Source organism: Aythya fuligula, chromosome 1 (genome assembly GCF_009819795.1).
Source record: "Aythya fuligula isolate bAytFul2 chromosome 1, bAytFul2.pri, whole genome shotgun sequence".
Classification (NCBI taxonomy): domain Eukaryota; kingdom Metazoa; phylum Chordata; class Aves; order Anseriformes; family Anatidae; genus Aythya; species Aythya fuligula.
This window is the reverse complement of record NC_045559.1, coordinates 117,544,611-117,563,504: the sequence shown is the minus strand read 5'-3', so window position 1 is coordinate 117,563,504 and position 18,894 is coordinate 117,544,611. Positions and strand designations below refer to the sequence as shown.

The 18,894-nt window shown below is 34.8% G+C and overlaps 1 protein-coding gene across 7 annotated transcripts in view; it reads right to left on the bottom strand.

The window, feature by feature from the left end:
* The window catches only part of CASK (calcium/calmodulin dependent serine protein kinase), a 213,740-nt gene that overhangs the window by 16,306 nt on the left and 178,540 nt on the right, over positions 1 to 18,894 (bottom strand). For 4 of the 7 annotated variants that reach the window (XM_032194542.1, XM_032194549.1, XM_032194560.1 and 1 more), the window contains 7 exons: positions 18,757 to 18,835; positions 15,888 to 15,973; positions 14,301 to 14,369; positions 8,342 to 8,410; positions 6,939 to 6,974; positions 3,975 to 4,171; positions 2,586 to 2,701 (listed from right to left, as the gene is read on the bottom strand). In XM_032194542.1, coding sequence (XP_032050433.1) covers positions 2,586 to 2,701; positions 3,975 to 4,171; positions 6,939 to 6,974; positions 8,342 to 8,410; positions 14,301 to 14,369; positions 15,888 to 15,973; positions 18,757 to 18,835 — 652 coding nt within the window. The remainder of the gene's footprint in view (positions 1 to 2,585; positions 2,702 to 3,974; positions 4,172 to 6,938; positions 6,975 to 8,341; positions 8,411 to 14,300; positions 14,370 to 15,887; positions 15,974 to 18,756; positions 18,836 to 18,894) is intronic. The other 3 variants (XM_032194569.1, XM_032194576.1, XM_032194584.1) reach the window with 1 other exon arrangement.

Below are 18,894 nucleotides of genomic sequence, written 5' to 3'. Positions count from 1 at the left end.
CATAGTTTATAAAAGCTTGGCAATTTTCTACATTATGCATAATATGAAGCACAGTTCTAGTGTTCTGAAGAGTGTTCTCTTATGGAGTCCTGCATCAAAATTTCAGTAAAACAAATTAAAAAAAAAAAAAGTTATCACTGCAGCATATCTCTAGAGCATTTATATACATGTCAGTGAACCTAATACTCAAAAAAACTTTTTTTTCCTGTGGGCTTTAGTTTCAAATAGACTTCACTATGATAAGATGTATGACTGTGAAGATGTCTCTTGAAGGACAAAATATTTTAATATGAAGTACGGAGGAAAGAAAAGTGTGATGGCCAATTTTTCTTGCAAAGGAGAATATCTTTGCTTTTATTTATAAAAAGTAATGGAAATATTCTCCTTTTGACTTCATAAACTATGTCTGATTGGCAGAATAATCAAATTTCTAGTTCCAGTAATATCCCAACATACTACAACAAAATCTTAGCTCTCCTAAGTTATTAGCTAGACCCATGCACTGATCTTAGTTGACTCTGAATTGCTTTAGTAGCTCATTTCCCAGCAACCCTGTTCAGTCTGTTCCCTGAGATAGAAGTAATAGAAAAGTCCAAATAGATTGCATAGTGCTAAATGATTTAACTTTATACTAAACTATAAGAGAAATAAACTCTACTTTCTTCTACGAGCCAGATTATGATATCTGGATCAGACTTCTCACTTCCAAATTCATTATACTTATTTTGGATAGAACAGATGTTTTTAATTCTGAGACAGACACACTAGAAACCTGCAAAAAGCAGTGTTGTAATATTCCTGATTAACAACACCATTCGTTATACAGTATTTTATAGAAGGAAAATTCAGTACTATCTTAGTTAAACTTAACAAATACATAATAGCATCACAGCATTTCAGCGAACCTCTTAATATCCTACATTTTTCTTCATTCCCTGGACTATTACTGGCATCACCTTTATTACCTGAAGGACACCATGATCAATACACATTTCTGAGAGAAATACTGATTCCAGTTTGTGCTTTTGTTAAATGTTTGACTTCTTAGGGGGAAGGGGAAGTGTCAGATTATATTTTGAAAAGAATAATTTTATATGTTAATATTTCTAATTTTTGGTAAACCTTGTACTTTGATGACAAATGTCTACAAGTATTGGCAGTGGCAAGCACTAAGGCGGTCAAATCGTGCAACCAAAGTGCTGTCAACCTTCTCCAAAATGTCCCCCCTAAATCAAGACGGGGAAGTTTAGGTTACCTTTCTTTGACAGGGATTTGATTGATACAAGGTATTCAGGAGCAAAACTAGCTCATTGCATTGTCTGCTTCTTCCCTGACCATCCTCTTTCCTTTCCTTATTCCTCTGTAGTGTGCCATGCTTAGTCACACTGACATTATTAACTATGTAGTTGCGCTGTGAACCATACGAAGAAATTTATCTGTCCTGAAGAAAAAAAGTGTTTTTTGTTGGGTTGTTCTTCAGTTAGTCCTGTTGACAGCACAGCCATGCAAAGTTATACTGGCGCAACTGAAGGGAGTAGCATGCTGTGAAAATGTATGCTGGGCGCAATTAGTAATACTTTAAAGCCGATATTCTCAAAAAGTTCAGGTGGCAAAATCTAGTTTATTCTCAACAGTTTTTATTAAGGTCATAATTAGTAAAATGTGGTTTAGTGTTACTGCATTGAAGTGGAAGCATTAGAACAATTGAATGGCAAACCAGCAAAAGAAAGGAAACAAGTTAAAGCTTTCATTTAGAGAAAATACAATACAATACAGGTTTCAGGCTAACAAGTAACTTTGTATTTAACTGTGAACATCTTAAATATGGCTGTGAGTTAAGGAGTACAAATGATAATTACTGTTCCTTGACTTTCTTAGACTTTATTTTCAAATGGCTTTTAACTTAACGCAGGTTCTGTAGTACTGATGTATTATGAACTGTGATACTCCACAAAGATTGTACAGATAAAGAGAAATGCAAAATATAGACTTGTATTACTTTCAAAACAAATCAGTTTTTCATCAGTCTAGATAGAAATCCAAATCTCAGGATTCAGGCAGAAATCACTGCAAAGAGAAAAACTTCCACAGTTTGTTCAGTTTGGTAGCTGTAAAATAACAGGCTGACTACACTGTGGTTCCTATTACGATTGCAGCTATAAAGATTTTTTTTTTTTAAAGGCACCTTCATCATGTTTTTACATATATAATCTATAACCGTAGACACATACTAACAAGAATGCTACTGAACAGTCTTCTGCATTGGACAGTCCAGTACCAGACTGTAACATTGATATCCTGTTGGTTTCTAGTGCTTTTTTAAATATAACATCCAAGATGATGTAAGTCCATACTAGGATATATTATGATACATTTGTTTTGTTGCAGCTTGCTTCTAACTGATTCAGCTGTATGTTAAACAGCAATGAACAAGCAGAGTGTTGTTGGCATAACAAAAACTTTATTTGTATTTTTGTAAGTGACTGTTTAGGTTAAAATAACAGTGCCAGCTAAACTATTAATGGAAAGGTTTAGATTGTAAAGATTTTAACCTCTTAAAGATACTTGCATTTTTTTTTTCATACCTGCATTGTGCTTTGCCAAATATTTGTCTTTGTACTGCTTTTTTTTCTTTCCAAACCAAGTACAGCTGGCCTGTTGCTCCTGTTTGGTCTTCTCCATGGCAATACAAGCAACTCGCCTGGCATATGCAGTAGAAAGAAAAATTGTTGTAATAACTGTATTTTTAAAAAGCCATGCATGATGAATTAGAAAAATAAGATTGTTTAATAGCACAAGAGTACAGTAATGCTTTTCCAAACTTTTATTTTTAATGACTTAAACGCACTTATATACTAATATGTTTTGATATACAGAATGTTCTTACTGGTAGATCATTAAAGCTCACAGATCAAGGGAGCATGGGAGGGAAGGTAGCTACTGAAATGGTTGTAGACCACTGCAGCAGACTAGACTGGAAGAGCAAAGTCTAGAAAGGCCACTATGGTCTAAAGTTCAGGGAAAATCTTCTTGTGTTGGGGAAATGTCTTGAGGATGACCTTTAGGATGAAGTACTGCATGTGTTCCTACTCTAGTGTATACTAGTGTCTTCCATATGTCAGGGCTTGCAAGGGAGCTCTCGAGATTCAGTGAAATGGCTGTCTGCCTCTGTTTCTCTTCTACCAAAATTTCCCTTAGCCAGTACAGGTGATACAGGTGCTGTTAAACCCTTTACAGCACTCCAATTCTTTATACAGAATATCTGTGAAATATTTTGGGCTGGATTATCCACACTAATAAACTTCCCTGAGTTATGTCTGTTAACATTCATGCTCCAGGACCTGCCTGCCAGAGTTTGTACCGATATATTTAAAACATTTATGAAGCAGGTTCTGCAGGAGGTTGTTTAAAGGCTCTGCATTGCTTTTGTGGAACTGGGTGCCATTGCTGTTTGTTTTACCTGTTCAGGATTCTCTGCACCATGATTTCTTTCTGCTATTTGGCTTTCACATGAAAAAGGAAAAGGGAAGAAAACCCCCAAATTCCCACAATGATGCTTGACTGCTAGCCACAACCTTATTCCTAAATAACTTGCATGTCAACAGTACCAAAGGCAACAGTGTTTATAGCCTAAAAGAGAAATAGATTTCACCCCCTTATATAAACAATTTGTATGTAAACTCCAGTCCTGGTTTTCTAAAATATATCAGAAAGCACAGGTTTTAAAGTTACTAAAAGTTATTAAACCATGTACTTATTTTTCTAATATAACACATATGATATTTCAAGCAACTCTTAAGCATATATGAGAAAAAAAATCAATGCCACAGAAACAGAGGCAATGTACTTTTTTTTTTTTTTTAAAAAAAAGGAAAGATTACACAAAAATTAGCTATACAACAACGACAAGCATGAAAGACAAAAATGCAAGCAAACCTAAATTCATTTTTACAGAAAACTGTAAAAAGTCATACCATTCTTGAAGTTCAGGAGAAGGAATAAGACCTGCAGTACCATTTTTTGAGTTCTCCAGTTTACCCTGCCACCAGTTGTGATCGTCTTTGCTAATGATTTGGATAATATCACCAACTCGGAATCTGATGCCAGCTTCTTTGCAAGGAATGAGGTCATCCTTTGCCGGATCATATTCAAATTGTGCTCTGACATATATCTATAAAGAAGAGTTTATAAAAGACACTGCCATATTATTACTGGTACAGTATTAAGAGAAACAGATGAAAACTTGATCTGTGCATGTAGCTACATATACTGCTTGCAACAAGCAAAGGAAGAAACAGAAGGGCAAAAGCATAGTTGAAAATGAAACAGAAAAAAATATCAGCAAACAATGGAGACGTATGATGTTATTTTGAAAGCTCGTGCCTTCTACATACTGTAAAACCTGAACAGCAAAATTGAGCACATGTATGCTTCTGAATACTTTATGTAGATCTATAATAAACTGATAGGATCCTTCAAATCAACATTAACTATTGTAAATCATTATAGACCAAAGGCTTATGACTTGAACTGCACTGCACTTTCCAACTGAAGTTCCATGATATGTTTTAAAATGTGTATGACAAGAAATATTACTTGACAACATAAAGGACTTAGGCTACATTACTTGAAAATTTAGTACCATTGTTTCTTTTGTTTAGATTAAAGAGGAAATCCACTGTTAGGCCTATTACATGTAGTTAGTTGGGTGGAATCTACAAATTCTCTGGATAGGGTTTTCAGTAAAAGTCTAATCCTATATAAATGAATTGTCCCATATAATGACTGGAGTAAGGTATTTTCTAAGCAACATTAACAGAAGAAATTTAGATTTTGACTTCACAATTTAAAACAATATATAAATCCCTGCTTTGTGTGTTAGGGAGGCCCCAGCCCTAGAAAATAAAAATAAAAGCTATCACTAGTTTTCATTGCTAATTACAGCCCTGATGCATCCAAGGATCTAAAAAACAAGATTTAAATGTCATGCCCAAGACGGATAATTGGATAATTTCTGCAGTTTATGAAATTCAAACATCATCCTACAGTGACTCAGACAGCCATGTATACTCTACTGCTGATTTCCTTACTAAGGATGACTAGATTAAAAAAAAAAAGCTTTACATTGCACAGTAATATCCTTCATTTAAACTGCAACACTTTTCAACTCTTCTTATAAAACTGTAGCTATGCAATCTTAGGCACTTAAAAAAGTTTATTTCTGTAGAAATCCAGTCTGCAATCCAACATATGAATAAATTAACTTAAAATGACTTATCACTACTATCGTGTACCTGATGCATTTTTATCTATTTAGAGTTAGCAACTGATGGTAACACCAATGCAGAACTCAACCTGTAATATTCCTAATCTGACCTTCATTCTGCTGGGTAGTGGGTGTGTGACTTTAGATAAGCAACCCAAGTTCTTTTTTTCACCTGAAAAATAGGATATTTTAAAACCAAGTACTCTTACTTAGTAATTCACTTACTCTGATGTAGTCAGTATTGAACTATTTCCTTGTTTTACTTTACCCTAACTTAATATAGGTCTAGAAAAGTGACCAGTATTTTTATGATCTAGAAACTTTTCCTTGCTTTTCATGTCCCTGTTGCAGTTTAAGACAGTATCTACAAAATCTACACCCAAAGACAATACTGTCTGTACATGGAACATTATGCACTTCCTTATTTATACCAGTGTATCTATTATCCTTACTGTCTCAAGCTACCAGAAAAAAATATGCTGGGTCAATGGGAAAAGAATCCTGAAATAAAAGGGTAACTATAAATGGTGAGAGAATGAGGGACACTCTGGTTCTGGTATTATTCTGATATTTTCTTGAACACACTCTTCTCCTGGGAAAAATACCTCATGAGAGGAAAAACAAAACCTAACACAACAGCTCGGAACATCTGTCACAGAGCCTCTTTAGGACTACATTCACACAGCCTGAAACTTCAGAAGACAACTGAAAGCTGAAAGAACCAAGATATAAGCTTTAAAAATGGGAAATGAAGCAAGAACAATCTATTCTTGTAATAACCATTCCAGCCAACACAACCAGACAGTAATACAAAAATATTTTCAAAGGCAACAGACTATGAGGTCCATTGACTCTTTTGAATGGAATTGCAAGAATTATTACAAAAACCCTTTGAGTCCACAGTTAAAGATTCAGAAGCATATTCTGGAAAGGTTAACCGTAGCAGTTATTGAAGATGAACCACAAATCCTTCGATGCTATGTGTTGGTTTGGAGGCTGCAGTTAAAAAAAAATATCTTAAAATTGCAAAGGGAATCACTGGGTATCATTTGCAGAGCCCTTAAGGGCATTCTTGAGGTTCTCTGGATGGAAGACCTTTGGTCTACAAGGACATGTACATTTGTCAGGTTAAAGTTATGAAGCTCAGGATCTGGACTCGTGACTGAAAATATGAGGATATCCTCAGACCTACCAGTGCTTAATAGAAATTGTCCTTACTTACTTCTTTGAAGAGCTTTGTTAATGTTAGTAACTAGTTATAAACCAAATCAAGCTTTAGAAGCTTTATCTATACAAAGTTTTAGAGTATTACACACTTGTACTACTAGTCTCCATTTCAGCTAAACTATAATATTTTCATCTAAGATGAAAATCTATACAGGCCACTACTTGACTGCACAACAAGTCTATGAATGCATTCTGAATTAAAACAACATCTCAAGTTAAATTTACAATGAAATGTTACTCTTGCATATGGACACATGAAAAAATGCTACTTTGAATTAGCCACAAACAAATGAGTGAAAAAGAAAAATTAAAAAAAAAAAAAGGAACAAATTTTCTAAGCTTAAATGTTTTAGTTCAGCACATACAGAATATGAGAGGAAAAAGGTAAGCAGGGATGTTCACTAGCAGCTAAATTTATAAATTCCCATGGAGGATATCTATTCACCTGTCGTCCTTTTGGTTGTGTTGTCGATGGCAAGTCCTGCAGAATAAAGCCAACCCAGGAGAAGAAATTTTCATTTTACTTTTTAAGGGTATACAACACCATTTGTTAGTGATTCATACTACCTTACAGTAAAATGGTAAGTCAGACAAAAGTATAAAAGCATTGACCCATTTTAAAAATACTTTTTTCTTAAAGAAAAATCAAACCCAGGCTGTTTAGCAGCAAGCTGAAGAAAGCAGGTAAATAGTTTAAGCAGATAGAGAATGTGCTTTTTAATATACGATTCAGCATCTTCAACACAAAAGCACCATCAAGTGAAAGAGGCTCTTTATATGAATGCCTTTTTCCACTTAATACTTCATATTATTTTAAAAAGAGAATGTTGGCTATAATAAATACTAAAAATTGTATTATTAAAAATGTATAGTGACAAATTATGCCAAAGAGTAAGATTATAACTATTAATCATATCACAAATTTGATTTAATTCACAAAAATTTCTTAATTTTTTTTCATCCACACCATTATTTTTTATTGTATTAATTAGATGTACTTTACCTTGTGGCAAATCATTTCTCAATTGTAATGGTGTATATGTATTTTTTAATAGTTAAAGGAGTAGTTTCTTAGGATTTTTTTTTTTTTTCAGGTAGTCCCATGACTCATGATATTGACAGCACTCTTACTGAAGGAACTTGCATGTACAGTTACTACATTGGTCCAAACAATGACAAATGGTAAACAACACAAATTTTAACATTACCATACATTAGAAAAACAGGAGATCAACAGCACCTTTCTACCTGAATACATACGAAACAGGAAGTACTTTGTGTTAAAGATGTGATGATAATAGCTTGGTTTGTAGTGCAGTTTAAAGCCACTTCCTTTTGCTTTTCATATCCAGGCAAGGCTCGTATTTCACAAAGTATGTGCACGTACCACAACAGCAGAGGGCACACCAATTCGTTAACTCAGATAGCGGAAACCAGTACACGTTCCAGAGGTCTCGCAAAACACAAAGCTTAAGGAATCTACAAGGTCTCGAAGTATTAACTGCACAGTTATTCTTTCTTCAAACACTGCTTCCAAAGTTTAGGATGGAAATAGGACTTCCACTTGAAACCTTTGCTTAGTTTTGAGGAAACTGCTAACAATGATTTAAGGATGACTGAAGTGTCACATTACAGTTATTAACATTTAACTCACTATATGGCTTTCAATGAGAAGAGTATGTTGGAAAAAACTCTTAGAAAACAAAAATGGGGAGTTACATATGCAATAACCTAGGTTCTATCAGCAGGACAAAATTTTCCACTGACCACACGATAAGTATAACAGTAATGGCAGATGAGCACCAACAAAACTTTCACACTTTCTCTGTGTGGAACTGGAAATCTTACCGAAACAGAATTGTTAGTGCTGCTATGGCCATTAGCTGGGGACTGTCTGGATGTAGAGGGGGAATCTCTCTGAAATAAGACACAAGGTTCATTAACAACACAACACTATCACAGGAACACAGATATATTTTAGAAAGAACAGTTACATCCACAGCCTTATAACCACTTGCGTAGCTGCTTCATCCATGAAAGTTTCCACACTACAAACTCTGTAAATTTGAAAAGTTTGTTCATAGCTTGAAATTCAGGCTTGACATTTTGATGTGTCCTAGGTAATAACTATTTTTATGTTGCCTCAGCAATCAAACAGCTGAAAATCTGTTAACTCTCAAATCTTCTATGGTTGACAACTCTAAAGGACATTGGCCATATTGGTGCCTTTGCTAAAGGTAATTACCTAGAAGTTACATGCTGCATACTTGAACTACAACAAGGCAAATATTCCATTTTAAAGAAGCTTCTAAATTTTTTTTTTCCAGCCACATGGAGGTCACCTTCTACTTCTTCTAAGGTTGACCAACTTCTACATGTACTTGTTAAGATGTATTTCTGTAGTGTCTCAAAGACACTGCTGCCAATATAGGAGCAGAAAGTTGGATACTCTTCTCTTTCCTCATCCATTTTACATTATATTGCTTAATTATTATTTTTTCCTTCCAACAGTCTTATGGGCTTAAAAACATTAAACTTTGCAAAAATACATCATTTAAAAAAGCCACCTTTCTTGAGTCACACTACCAGTGTAGTCCTACACTTCAGTGATAAGACAGCAGATGCAGAAATTCTACAGAAAGGATAACAGGACTTTCTGGCTAGCTTTTGCAGAGATAAGAAAGTTACTTGCTGAGTAATCTTTTTCACATGCCATTTTGATCACTTATTCCTTAATTCCGTAATATCAGATCATTGAGTTTAAGTAGCCATCTCTTCAGGAAATTAAATGATTCACTCATGCATTGTGAAAAAGTAAGAATCCCCTTTAGCCCCAAAGGAATTTTGGAATACAATATTCCTTATCAAAGGTCAATTTAGGAATGTTTGGTAACTTCATGTAACATCAAGGATAGTACATAAAAGGCATAAAAGGGGTAAAACAGTTTTCAAAGAACACAGTTACCCCGTCACATTTTATCAATATGAGTGCCTTTTGTGAACAGATTAAAAAACAGAATTGGAGCTGAACTGTTCATGTAACAGCATTAATCAGGCAAAAATCCTCTATTAATATTCTCTAACTTTTATTCATTATGTGATAGCATCCACAGCTATTTTAAAATATAAAAAAAATAAAACGGCAGGCGATACTTTCTCATTCTTGTTGCCTTCATACTTGATGTGCAACAAATTCATTTAGAACTTCTGCACTTCTTTTGGACTCATTGCATATGATTTCAGAAAGTTCCATATATAGTTATCTAGATGTTTTGATTTTAACACAGTTGAGGAGAAATCTGAAACTATTACCACTGCAAAATCATTGCATATATAGGCCTGTATACTCCTGCTACATGCACACAAACAAAATGCTCATTTGGCTCTTGAAATGGTTTGCAACACATAACGAACTGGAGGAAATCAGTACTAATTATATTTACAAGATCACTCCAGCATAACAAGTTCCAAATGTTCAAACGAGACCAAATAAGCTACTCATTATTGGAAAAAAAATACCTAAAGGAACCAGTATTCCTTTTTTTTGTGTATTGCATATTAGTACCACATCCATAATTAAATAGCAGCAAGGAGATACTTCTTTCCAAATAAAAAAGTAGCAACTTCCTTCTTTCATATGCAGATCTTACCCTTCCTCAGCAACTCTGGCTCTGCCAATTTCTCTCGCTTTCAAGAAGCAATGAAGGATAAAATTTACTTTTTGTTGTCCTGTTTTGTTTGCTTGTTTTTGTTTTTAAACCTAGTTTGTTGTGACTACTAGTCCAGTGATGGCTTGGCTAGGGAAAGCTTTGGAAAGTTATGCAAGCACCCAGGTCATTTGGAGAATAACAACTTTAGAGTAATGTGAAGAATGCTGCTATTTCTGGCCTCTCTTGAAGGCTTTTCCCTTTGAAGGAAATTTTCTTGTTTTGAAAATATTTTGATTTTATTCCTCCAACAGTTCTCAGCAGAACACTACTCAAAGCAAATGCTTGTCACAACATATTGAAGAAAACACACATTTTCAGCGCTATTGGTGATTTCAGTACTAACTATAAGAAGATAATACATCAATCTAGTCAAGTAGCGTATGTACAATTTTTAAGTATTTAGTTAATTTGGCCACAATTTTAAAGGCATTTAGATTCTTAATTTCCTAGGGGCCTAATTTTTCTTTCAAAAAATATTAGTCTCAAAAGTTAAGAGAAAAACTGTATTATGCACGGTCTAATGAGACAAGTCAATGAGCAGAGAGATCCTTGTAGGAAGCTAGGACTGCTTAGACCTGAACTAGAAAACATCATCTTTGGTTGTGACTTTGTTCCTCCACTAAATCAGAGAAATTCCTAGTTCTCCTAGGGATAACAGCAGAAAAACACTTGGAGGAACCAATGATTCTGGGTAGTGTAGAAATGAGATTTCAGTATTACTTGAATGTCTAGGCTTTCCAATTTTGTCTAGCCACAAACCAAATAACAAAATGGTACTCTTTTGGATCATTGCTCTTTAGTTCATGCATCGCAGCTGAACCCTTAGAGGAAACAATCACAATCACTTCCAAATGATGGCAAAGTGAGTTTCCCATTGATTCCTTGTTGTTATGGGTCGATTCTGAGTTGCAAACCTAAGTGTCAGACACAATCCTATAGCAGAAGTCAATTACATCTACTAGATACGGCTCAGTCAAATTAGATGCTGACAAAAACAGCTACATTAATGATGGTGTTGCCATATCCACAAAAAACAAGACTTTAAAAAAATCTGCAAATACATTTCAATTCTAGTTTTGATCACAGAATCTTTTTGGAAGCATTTTTAACACAAACATAAAAAAGTTTAAGAGTATAGCATCAATGGAAACATTGAAAGGCTAAATAAGTAAGTCAATGATGATTAACAATATATTTTTAAGTCCTCACATATATAAAGGCTTCTTAATGAAACAACTTAAGCTTTTCACAAGACAATCTGAAACGAAGGGTGTTGTTTATAAGGAAAGCTCTTTGTTTAAAACACAATACAAACCAAAAAAACCTTCCCTTTCTATTTTTACATATCTAACACTATAAAAAGTTCATAAGTTTTTCAAGTACAAAGTAAGAATGCAAATGTAGCTAGAGCAAAATGCTTTCTCAGTTGGATGAAGTACTAGCTTAAATGTACAAAGAGCATATACAGCCACCAGCCATTCTAAGAATGTGTTGTAATAATTGCTTAAGTTCACATTTGTGTAAACAGAAGTCTGTAATTTTCTGGGTATCTGAAGCAGAACATACAACATCCTGACCGCTGTGTTATCTAGATACCTTCGTAACTTGGTCCACAAACCATGCCAAAGATTAAGAAGGTGCTCTCACATTAGAACAACTGGATCAAGATTTTCTACAAGGGAACTCACAGTAGTGTGTTTTTGAGCAAAGTCTATTCCATTAAATAAAAGACTTGGGAATGGAATGGAAGGCACAAATGCAGTAGAAGCCAGGAATCCCTAAACAACTTGAAATTATTCAGTCAAGATTTTGAAAACTGTCTAGGGACACTGAAATCTGTCACATACTATAAGGACAAGACTTCCCAAAATATACAAAGTTGTTTAAGTATTTAGAAAACACCACCACAACACTCATCAACTACAGGAAAGTGGGATGTAAATCTCTATTTGATAAATATGTTCCTCTCAAAAACAACTCCTATATACCTTTGTATTATAAAGGCATATAGACAGCTTTTATATAAAAAAGCATATATGCATATTACATCTGATTATACTACTATTTAGTTCTGCTTATTCAAAATTAGGTATTTTGCAACCCAATGATGTGATCATGGTAAGAATCTTAAAAACAAAACAAAGCAAAATAAACCCCAAACAATTACTGATTCTATTTTACATTCTTCTTCTGGTAAAACTACTCTACATCAGCATAAATCCACAACTAATGGTGGGCAGGAAAGACCAACAACATAACTTTCTTGAAATATCCAAAATACTGCCAAAAATCTTAACTAGTACTATTAGTGAAGACCCAACATCTCTGAACTTAGCTTGCTGGAGAGTCTTAGTAATATCATTTGTCTATTTTTAGCCTGTATCAATGGTAAAGAATATGATTCCTCATCTGAATCACAACCCTGAAAAATCCTGTGAAAGAAATTCTCTCTGTACCAAAGGACTAGAGGTGACTTAGTAGGATAACTTGAAAATATTGGCTTTTTATGAACACTTCTAACAGTCAGAGCACTAGCCAAAGTCATAGATGTGACCAAACAGGTGGAATAGACTCAGGTACCTCTGATTTTCTGGGTATCTGAAGCAGAACATACAACATCCTGACCATTTGAATGCAAAATGCCACAAAGTGTGATAAATTGTCATGCTAATTTTGTTTCTGTCTTTGATCACACATTTCAGTTCTGCTGTTTTGTCCAATGAAAGGTATGATTCCTTTCCTCTCTTCTATGAAATAAAGCCATGAAGAACATGAAGACAGAAAGCTAAGGAAAATAAATGACCTACTACTACTAAAATTACATCTAATGGTATTAAAGTTGCATGCTGAATTTAATTTTTGCCAAATAATCATCTTCCCAGGAGGTATATAGTTTCAGCAGTTTCTGTGTTTCAATATTTGGAAGTGTGATATCTTTTATTATTACAGCTATTTACAGCAAAATAGTTGATACATAAATGCATCAGCACACTAGAATTTCTGTTTGATTTTTTTTAAAGCCTTTGTATTTCATGAAGAACTTTTGCTTCATATTTATACCTTACAGGTGAAAATTTGCCAAATGCCTAGTCTCTAAAACCTGTTAGTTCTTGTTGACTTCTAGAACAGAAGGCAACCAAAAAGCAGTAATTTTTTCTTTTACCCAAACAGATTGTTCTGACAATCACAATAGCAGCTTCTATATGTTCTAGCATCTGCTGAGACACAAAAACAATTAGGGTGAAATCACAGCTCTAATTAGGTTAAGGTGTTTGACTTCAACAGGGATTGTGATTTCACTCTTGGAATTCTAATTTGGAAATGGTTTGCGCAATTAAGCATGTGGCACAGAACGACTGGCATCATCTCCATAGTGCATATGCCATCTGTACACTTAAATTGGAACTGTAACTCTCAAGTAGCCATTTTCGAGAATTTAATTCCCTTCAATTGCAATCTGGAACATAATTTTGTGACCAAAAGGGAATTAAACAATGCTACTGTGCAAAAACCATAACACCAAGTTTCTAGTTCAACAGGAACTGAACTCCAAATCTGTTTTTCTTCTGTAATGACAAATACCATTTTAGCATGGAAACAGAATATTGAGCCACATGTAACTGTTACAGACAACCATCACAAATTTACCTCAACAGGGTTATACAGAAACAGATTCTTCAATTAACCCTTAACAGCCCAAAGCAGCAAAATAATGTTTCATGCCTAAAAAGGGAGGACAGCTCCTCAGCTTAGGAACTTTAATAGACTTCCTGGAGAATGCGTTTAAATTGTAATTTTTAAAGGGGCTTCCTAAATGCATGAGTTGAGGATGCCCTCTCCTATTTTATTTATTTATTTATTTTTGTTTATATAGGCTGTAAAGAGTTAGTTAAGGTGCTGATGAGATGAATATGAAGGCAGGGCTGAGTAGGTAGGTGGGACCTACTCGTGTTCCGTTATCTTTGTTGTAAAATTGGTGTGCGTGATCTAACAGGACAGGCAGAAACAATTTCCCAGAAAGCAGTAACATTCAGCCATCAGCAGGCAGTTAGTTACAGGACTGAGGAAGAAATGGGACGGTTCATTAAATACATTACCTCACAGGATGAAGATTGCGTGCGATAACTTGGCACAATCTTAAAGGTGATACTTCCACGCATTTCCCTCTGTAAAAAGAGAAATGCTTCATTAAAGATGCTTAATATAAAATTTCCAAATCAGTAATGTCTGATAGGAAAGCGTCAGAGTTAGTCTGAAAATAGCTGTAGGTTTTCCTGAAGTAAGTATTCAGAAAAGCTAAATTGCTGCAGCAAATTTGTCATTTCACTTACAAATGAACATTTAGAACAAACATTTAGATCATCTCTCATTAATTTAAAAAAACAAACATGCATCATCAGTTTGTTCACCTGACCAGTTTTTGAATGTCTAGAACATACAGCTGTATTTTAAGGTGAAAAATTCATGGATGTCAATCTTTTTTTTTTTTTTTTTTGGTAGCTATATGCTTGTGATCTACACAGTCTTTGCTGTAAAAGTGGTATTTTCTTCTTTCATCATACATGTTAATGAATGCATATGAACAGTTTCTGGAAAAGCTGCATGTCACTTCATTAGAGGCAGAAATGTAAGAAATCAAAATAGAAGATGGGGGTCTGACAGTTTGCATTTGCTACATTGTAAGAATATTCATAACAAGAAGTGACTGTAGAACAGCAGTAGACTATGGTAACGTATTTTCACAGCCATATTTTCTTAAAAGACAGTTAAAATATAAGTGCCACCACATGGCTGACAACGGCAGGACTTGGATCTGGGCAGAAAGGTAACCAGATCACTTCAAATGTTCTTGGAGTTTTTCCTTCTCTCTCTGTCTGGCTATCTTGTAAGCCTCCAAATACTACTTGCCTGGATTTACTTAAGCTTGTCTATTTGGTTTTGGACACAACAAGAGGAATAATGATTATCATCCAAGATCAGGGTTGCATGCAGAAAAAAATGTGTTATGGAATATCAAACTGACTACTAGCAAGGCCCATGATACCATTTTCCTCCAAAAAGCCAGACTGTTTGAGCTCAACATATATTTTTTCTTTGTAACTTCAATAACTGTAAGTCACAAGAGTTCTAAGATGAAATAAGGGATGGTCCAGCAACATTTTTTCTGTATATAGTAATTAAGTATTGGAACTGTTTGCCAAAAGAGGCACCTGTCCTGTTCCTTGGAAATTATCAAGGCCTGACTAGATTTCAACAAAGCAGACTTAACATTATATATAAAAAAACAACTTTTTAAAATGTAGAACAGTTATAACAGAAACTGCTCAGAGAGTCTGGGGAACCTCCACCACTCAAAATCTTTTAAGAGCTGATGACATATACATCTTGCAGTAACAGCTGGGTGTCAGTTACCTTTCTGTGGGACTAAACAGAATAAATAAAATGACACACAGAGGTGCCTTCTACCATTCCTGGGCAGAATGTGCAAAAAAGACAATAGAAAAAAAGAGGAAAGAGCTTGCAGAGTCCTGTAACAGCTGAACAAAGAAGATTTTGCATTATAGGCACCTGGTGGCCATCAAGAATAGAAGAAAAAGGGGAAGTTGCAAAGCAGTTATGGAAAATTTTGTCAAAGTATGACAGACAATTGCATAAAGAACGTGAGAAAGATTTCAGGCACTTACAAGCATTTTTTGTAGTTGTTCTACAGTCTGATTTGCCACACTGATTCCGTTTATTTCTCGTATTTCATCGCCTACATGTAGCGTACCTGTAGAATCAACAAAACACACAATCACCACAATTACTCACACAAACTTAATTGTAAGACAGTAATACATACAAATACATAAATATGAAACAACATTAAAATAAGTTTTTTGGCTAGATTCATAAAAGGACTGTGGTAGTGATGCATTAGAATCTCTTTGAGACTGCAGTCAATATGCCAGCATGAGATGCCCCAGCACCTTTTATAGTTAATGGGAAAAACATCGGTTCCCTTACAGGCACACTTCAAAAACTCATGCATTGAACAGAAAGTCCCCTGCAACTAGCTGACTAAGTATGTTTAGCAGAGACATTCCAGTATTTTATCAGATTACTACTTAATGCAGTCTGGCTTCTGGACATAGTCTTAATTTTATCTGTCAGACTGCTATATTTTTTCATTTCTCTGATTTGGATTTGTCACAACTACAGTATGAATTTTCTGTATGTACACTTGACTTCAGCTTGAATCTAGATGATTGGTGTGACTACCTACAATCTCATTTGATGAAAGAAACATCTACTTAGCTCAGGCAAGTCATAAACTGCCCTGCTGAAGCTGAGATAGGAATGGCATGCCACAATGTGTCTCTTAAGACCCTACAAAAGATAAACAGGGAGGTGGCACCAAATGAATTAATTATCCTCAGGATTAGAAGCAACCTAAGAGGCTCTTTTAGATGACAGTTTTAGACTTGAGTAATTCAAACCTACTCAATTTTCTAGTGATTTTCCATAAAAAATTCTACGGTATGTGCAGGAACTTCTTACTCTTCATATATATATTCTTGTCAGTAAAGAGTATTCTTGACATTTATGAATAATTAGTCTTGCATACCATTTGTGGCTCCCATGACATACACGCTTAACCATCTAATTTTGGTTCCTTTTCTACTGGCTGTGCTATGTTTACTCAGAACATAATCTACCCATGAATTACTGTTATATAACACACACATCTATAATAACAAAGAATGGATGTACTTCTGGAGTAAATGGTTTCCTTCTTTGTTTCTGTAAGCCAGAGTGAAGACAGTTTTAGGAAGTGTGCTTTTACTCTCCACACAGAAGTATGAGAATGCCTACTCTATTACAGAGGAGACAGAACAAATTCCTGGGGTCCCTAACCAGAAATGTGTTTTGTAGCCAGAAGAAAACTCTGTTACTTGGAAACGAAGTGACTGTGAACGTACCATTGTGTTTTTACCAGGACATCACCTGCATTTTGTTAGAACTGAATAAGCCTTACCAGGACTATTAAGTCATTTTGAGAATGCAGCATTGACAATGTACAACTACTGTTTTTCCAGAGTGGCTAAAGGGGAAGCCAGTAAATCCTCTTCCTTCTTTGGAAACCCTGTTTTTTTTTTTTTTTAAATGCCATATTGAGACCTCTTCTTAAATGGATTTTAATAATGAATTCACTTTTTTGCATGTGTAACCCCAAACCAGACAATCAGCAGGAGAAAAAAAACCACATTTGGGTTACAACACTAAGAGCTGCCACTGTCAGTAGATCTGTTACCTAGTCATTGCTGTTTCTGTCTGGCAATTCTCCACATAGCAAGCAGACAGCAGAAACAGTATCATTAAAAACAAACAAACAAACAAGAGCCACAGACCTTGTCTACAGGATTCAAAGACATGTACTCAAGATGATGACTCAGTGACATTTGTGTTGTTCTTTTCAGTAAAAATATTCTAAATTCAGGCAGTTATATGACATAGTGAAGCTAAGAGGCACCTAGAGCACTCAGAAGATTAGATACACTAAAAACAGATGAGAATACTACAGAAACACTGAAGAATGGTTAAACCTATGTGTGCAAAAGAGCTACCTTAGTTAGATGAAGTATGTATAGAATAGGTTACATTTCACACATTTTGAGAAATCAAACGCGCTATATAATTAAAAAATGAGAATATTAGGGAAAAGAGTGTTTTACACTTCCCTTGTTTCATGCTTTGTTTTCCTAATTCCCCGTTCCTAGCTTCTTTTGAAATAAAACAGTAGGCTTGAAGGAACTCTGGTCTGACAAATTATGTAGACTTTTGTGCTTATAAAATGCAAAAGACAGCAAACTGGAAAAAAATAAAGTAACCCTTTTAAAGGTGTGAACCTAGCTTGCAGCTAATAACAGCAGGGAAGATTATCTGTTTAAAGTTGGACAAAATCCAGCTAATAATTGTTTTTTTACACCTGATCTGTTCACAAAACCTGGAAAAAAGTAGTAGATTGGAGATGAGAAAATATGGATGCTTGCAGGTATTTCTATAATAATGAAAACTGAAAATAAAGATATGTGTTGTAGGGACTAGGGATGTTTTTATTTCATAAATTGCTTCTATAAGCCTCAAAATCAAAAGTACATTGATCTTCAAGAACTGCATGAAAATACATGGAGAAGCTTAATTTTTTTGCTGAACAAGGGTCCTCCATTTTTGCAAGGAGAAGTACTGTAACCAGTCTAAGGATTTTTATTTTTAAATATAGGATTAAATAAGTTTGGCTTCAGACATTATTGGCATTTCAGTCTCTCAGTGAGCTATAACCCCATTCCTCTAATTAAGGCCTAAATGAAACATAATGGGCCCTCATCTCACAACACAAGCAGATATCTACAAGTGAAGGGTGCTAAACGCAGTTAACAGGACTCCATCTAGATAGGGGTTGACAACTATAGAACAGTAGCAATCAAAATGAGGAATATGTGCCGTTACACAGTTTGTACAAAATGATCTAAATCTTTTTTGAAAGCAGAACCATTTATGACACATGATTACCTTGCCGGTGAATCATTCCTCCGTGCATAATTCTTGCCACAATGCAATGGTTCAGCTCATTCATTTTTAAAGTGATTCCCTAGAAAAAGAAGTGTTTATACTCTTAAGATAAAACATTCAGCATTGTGACTCTTGAAT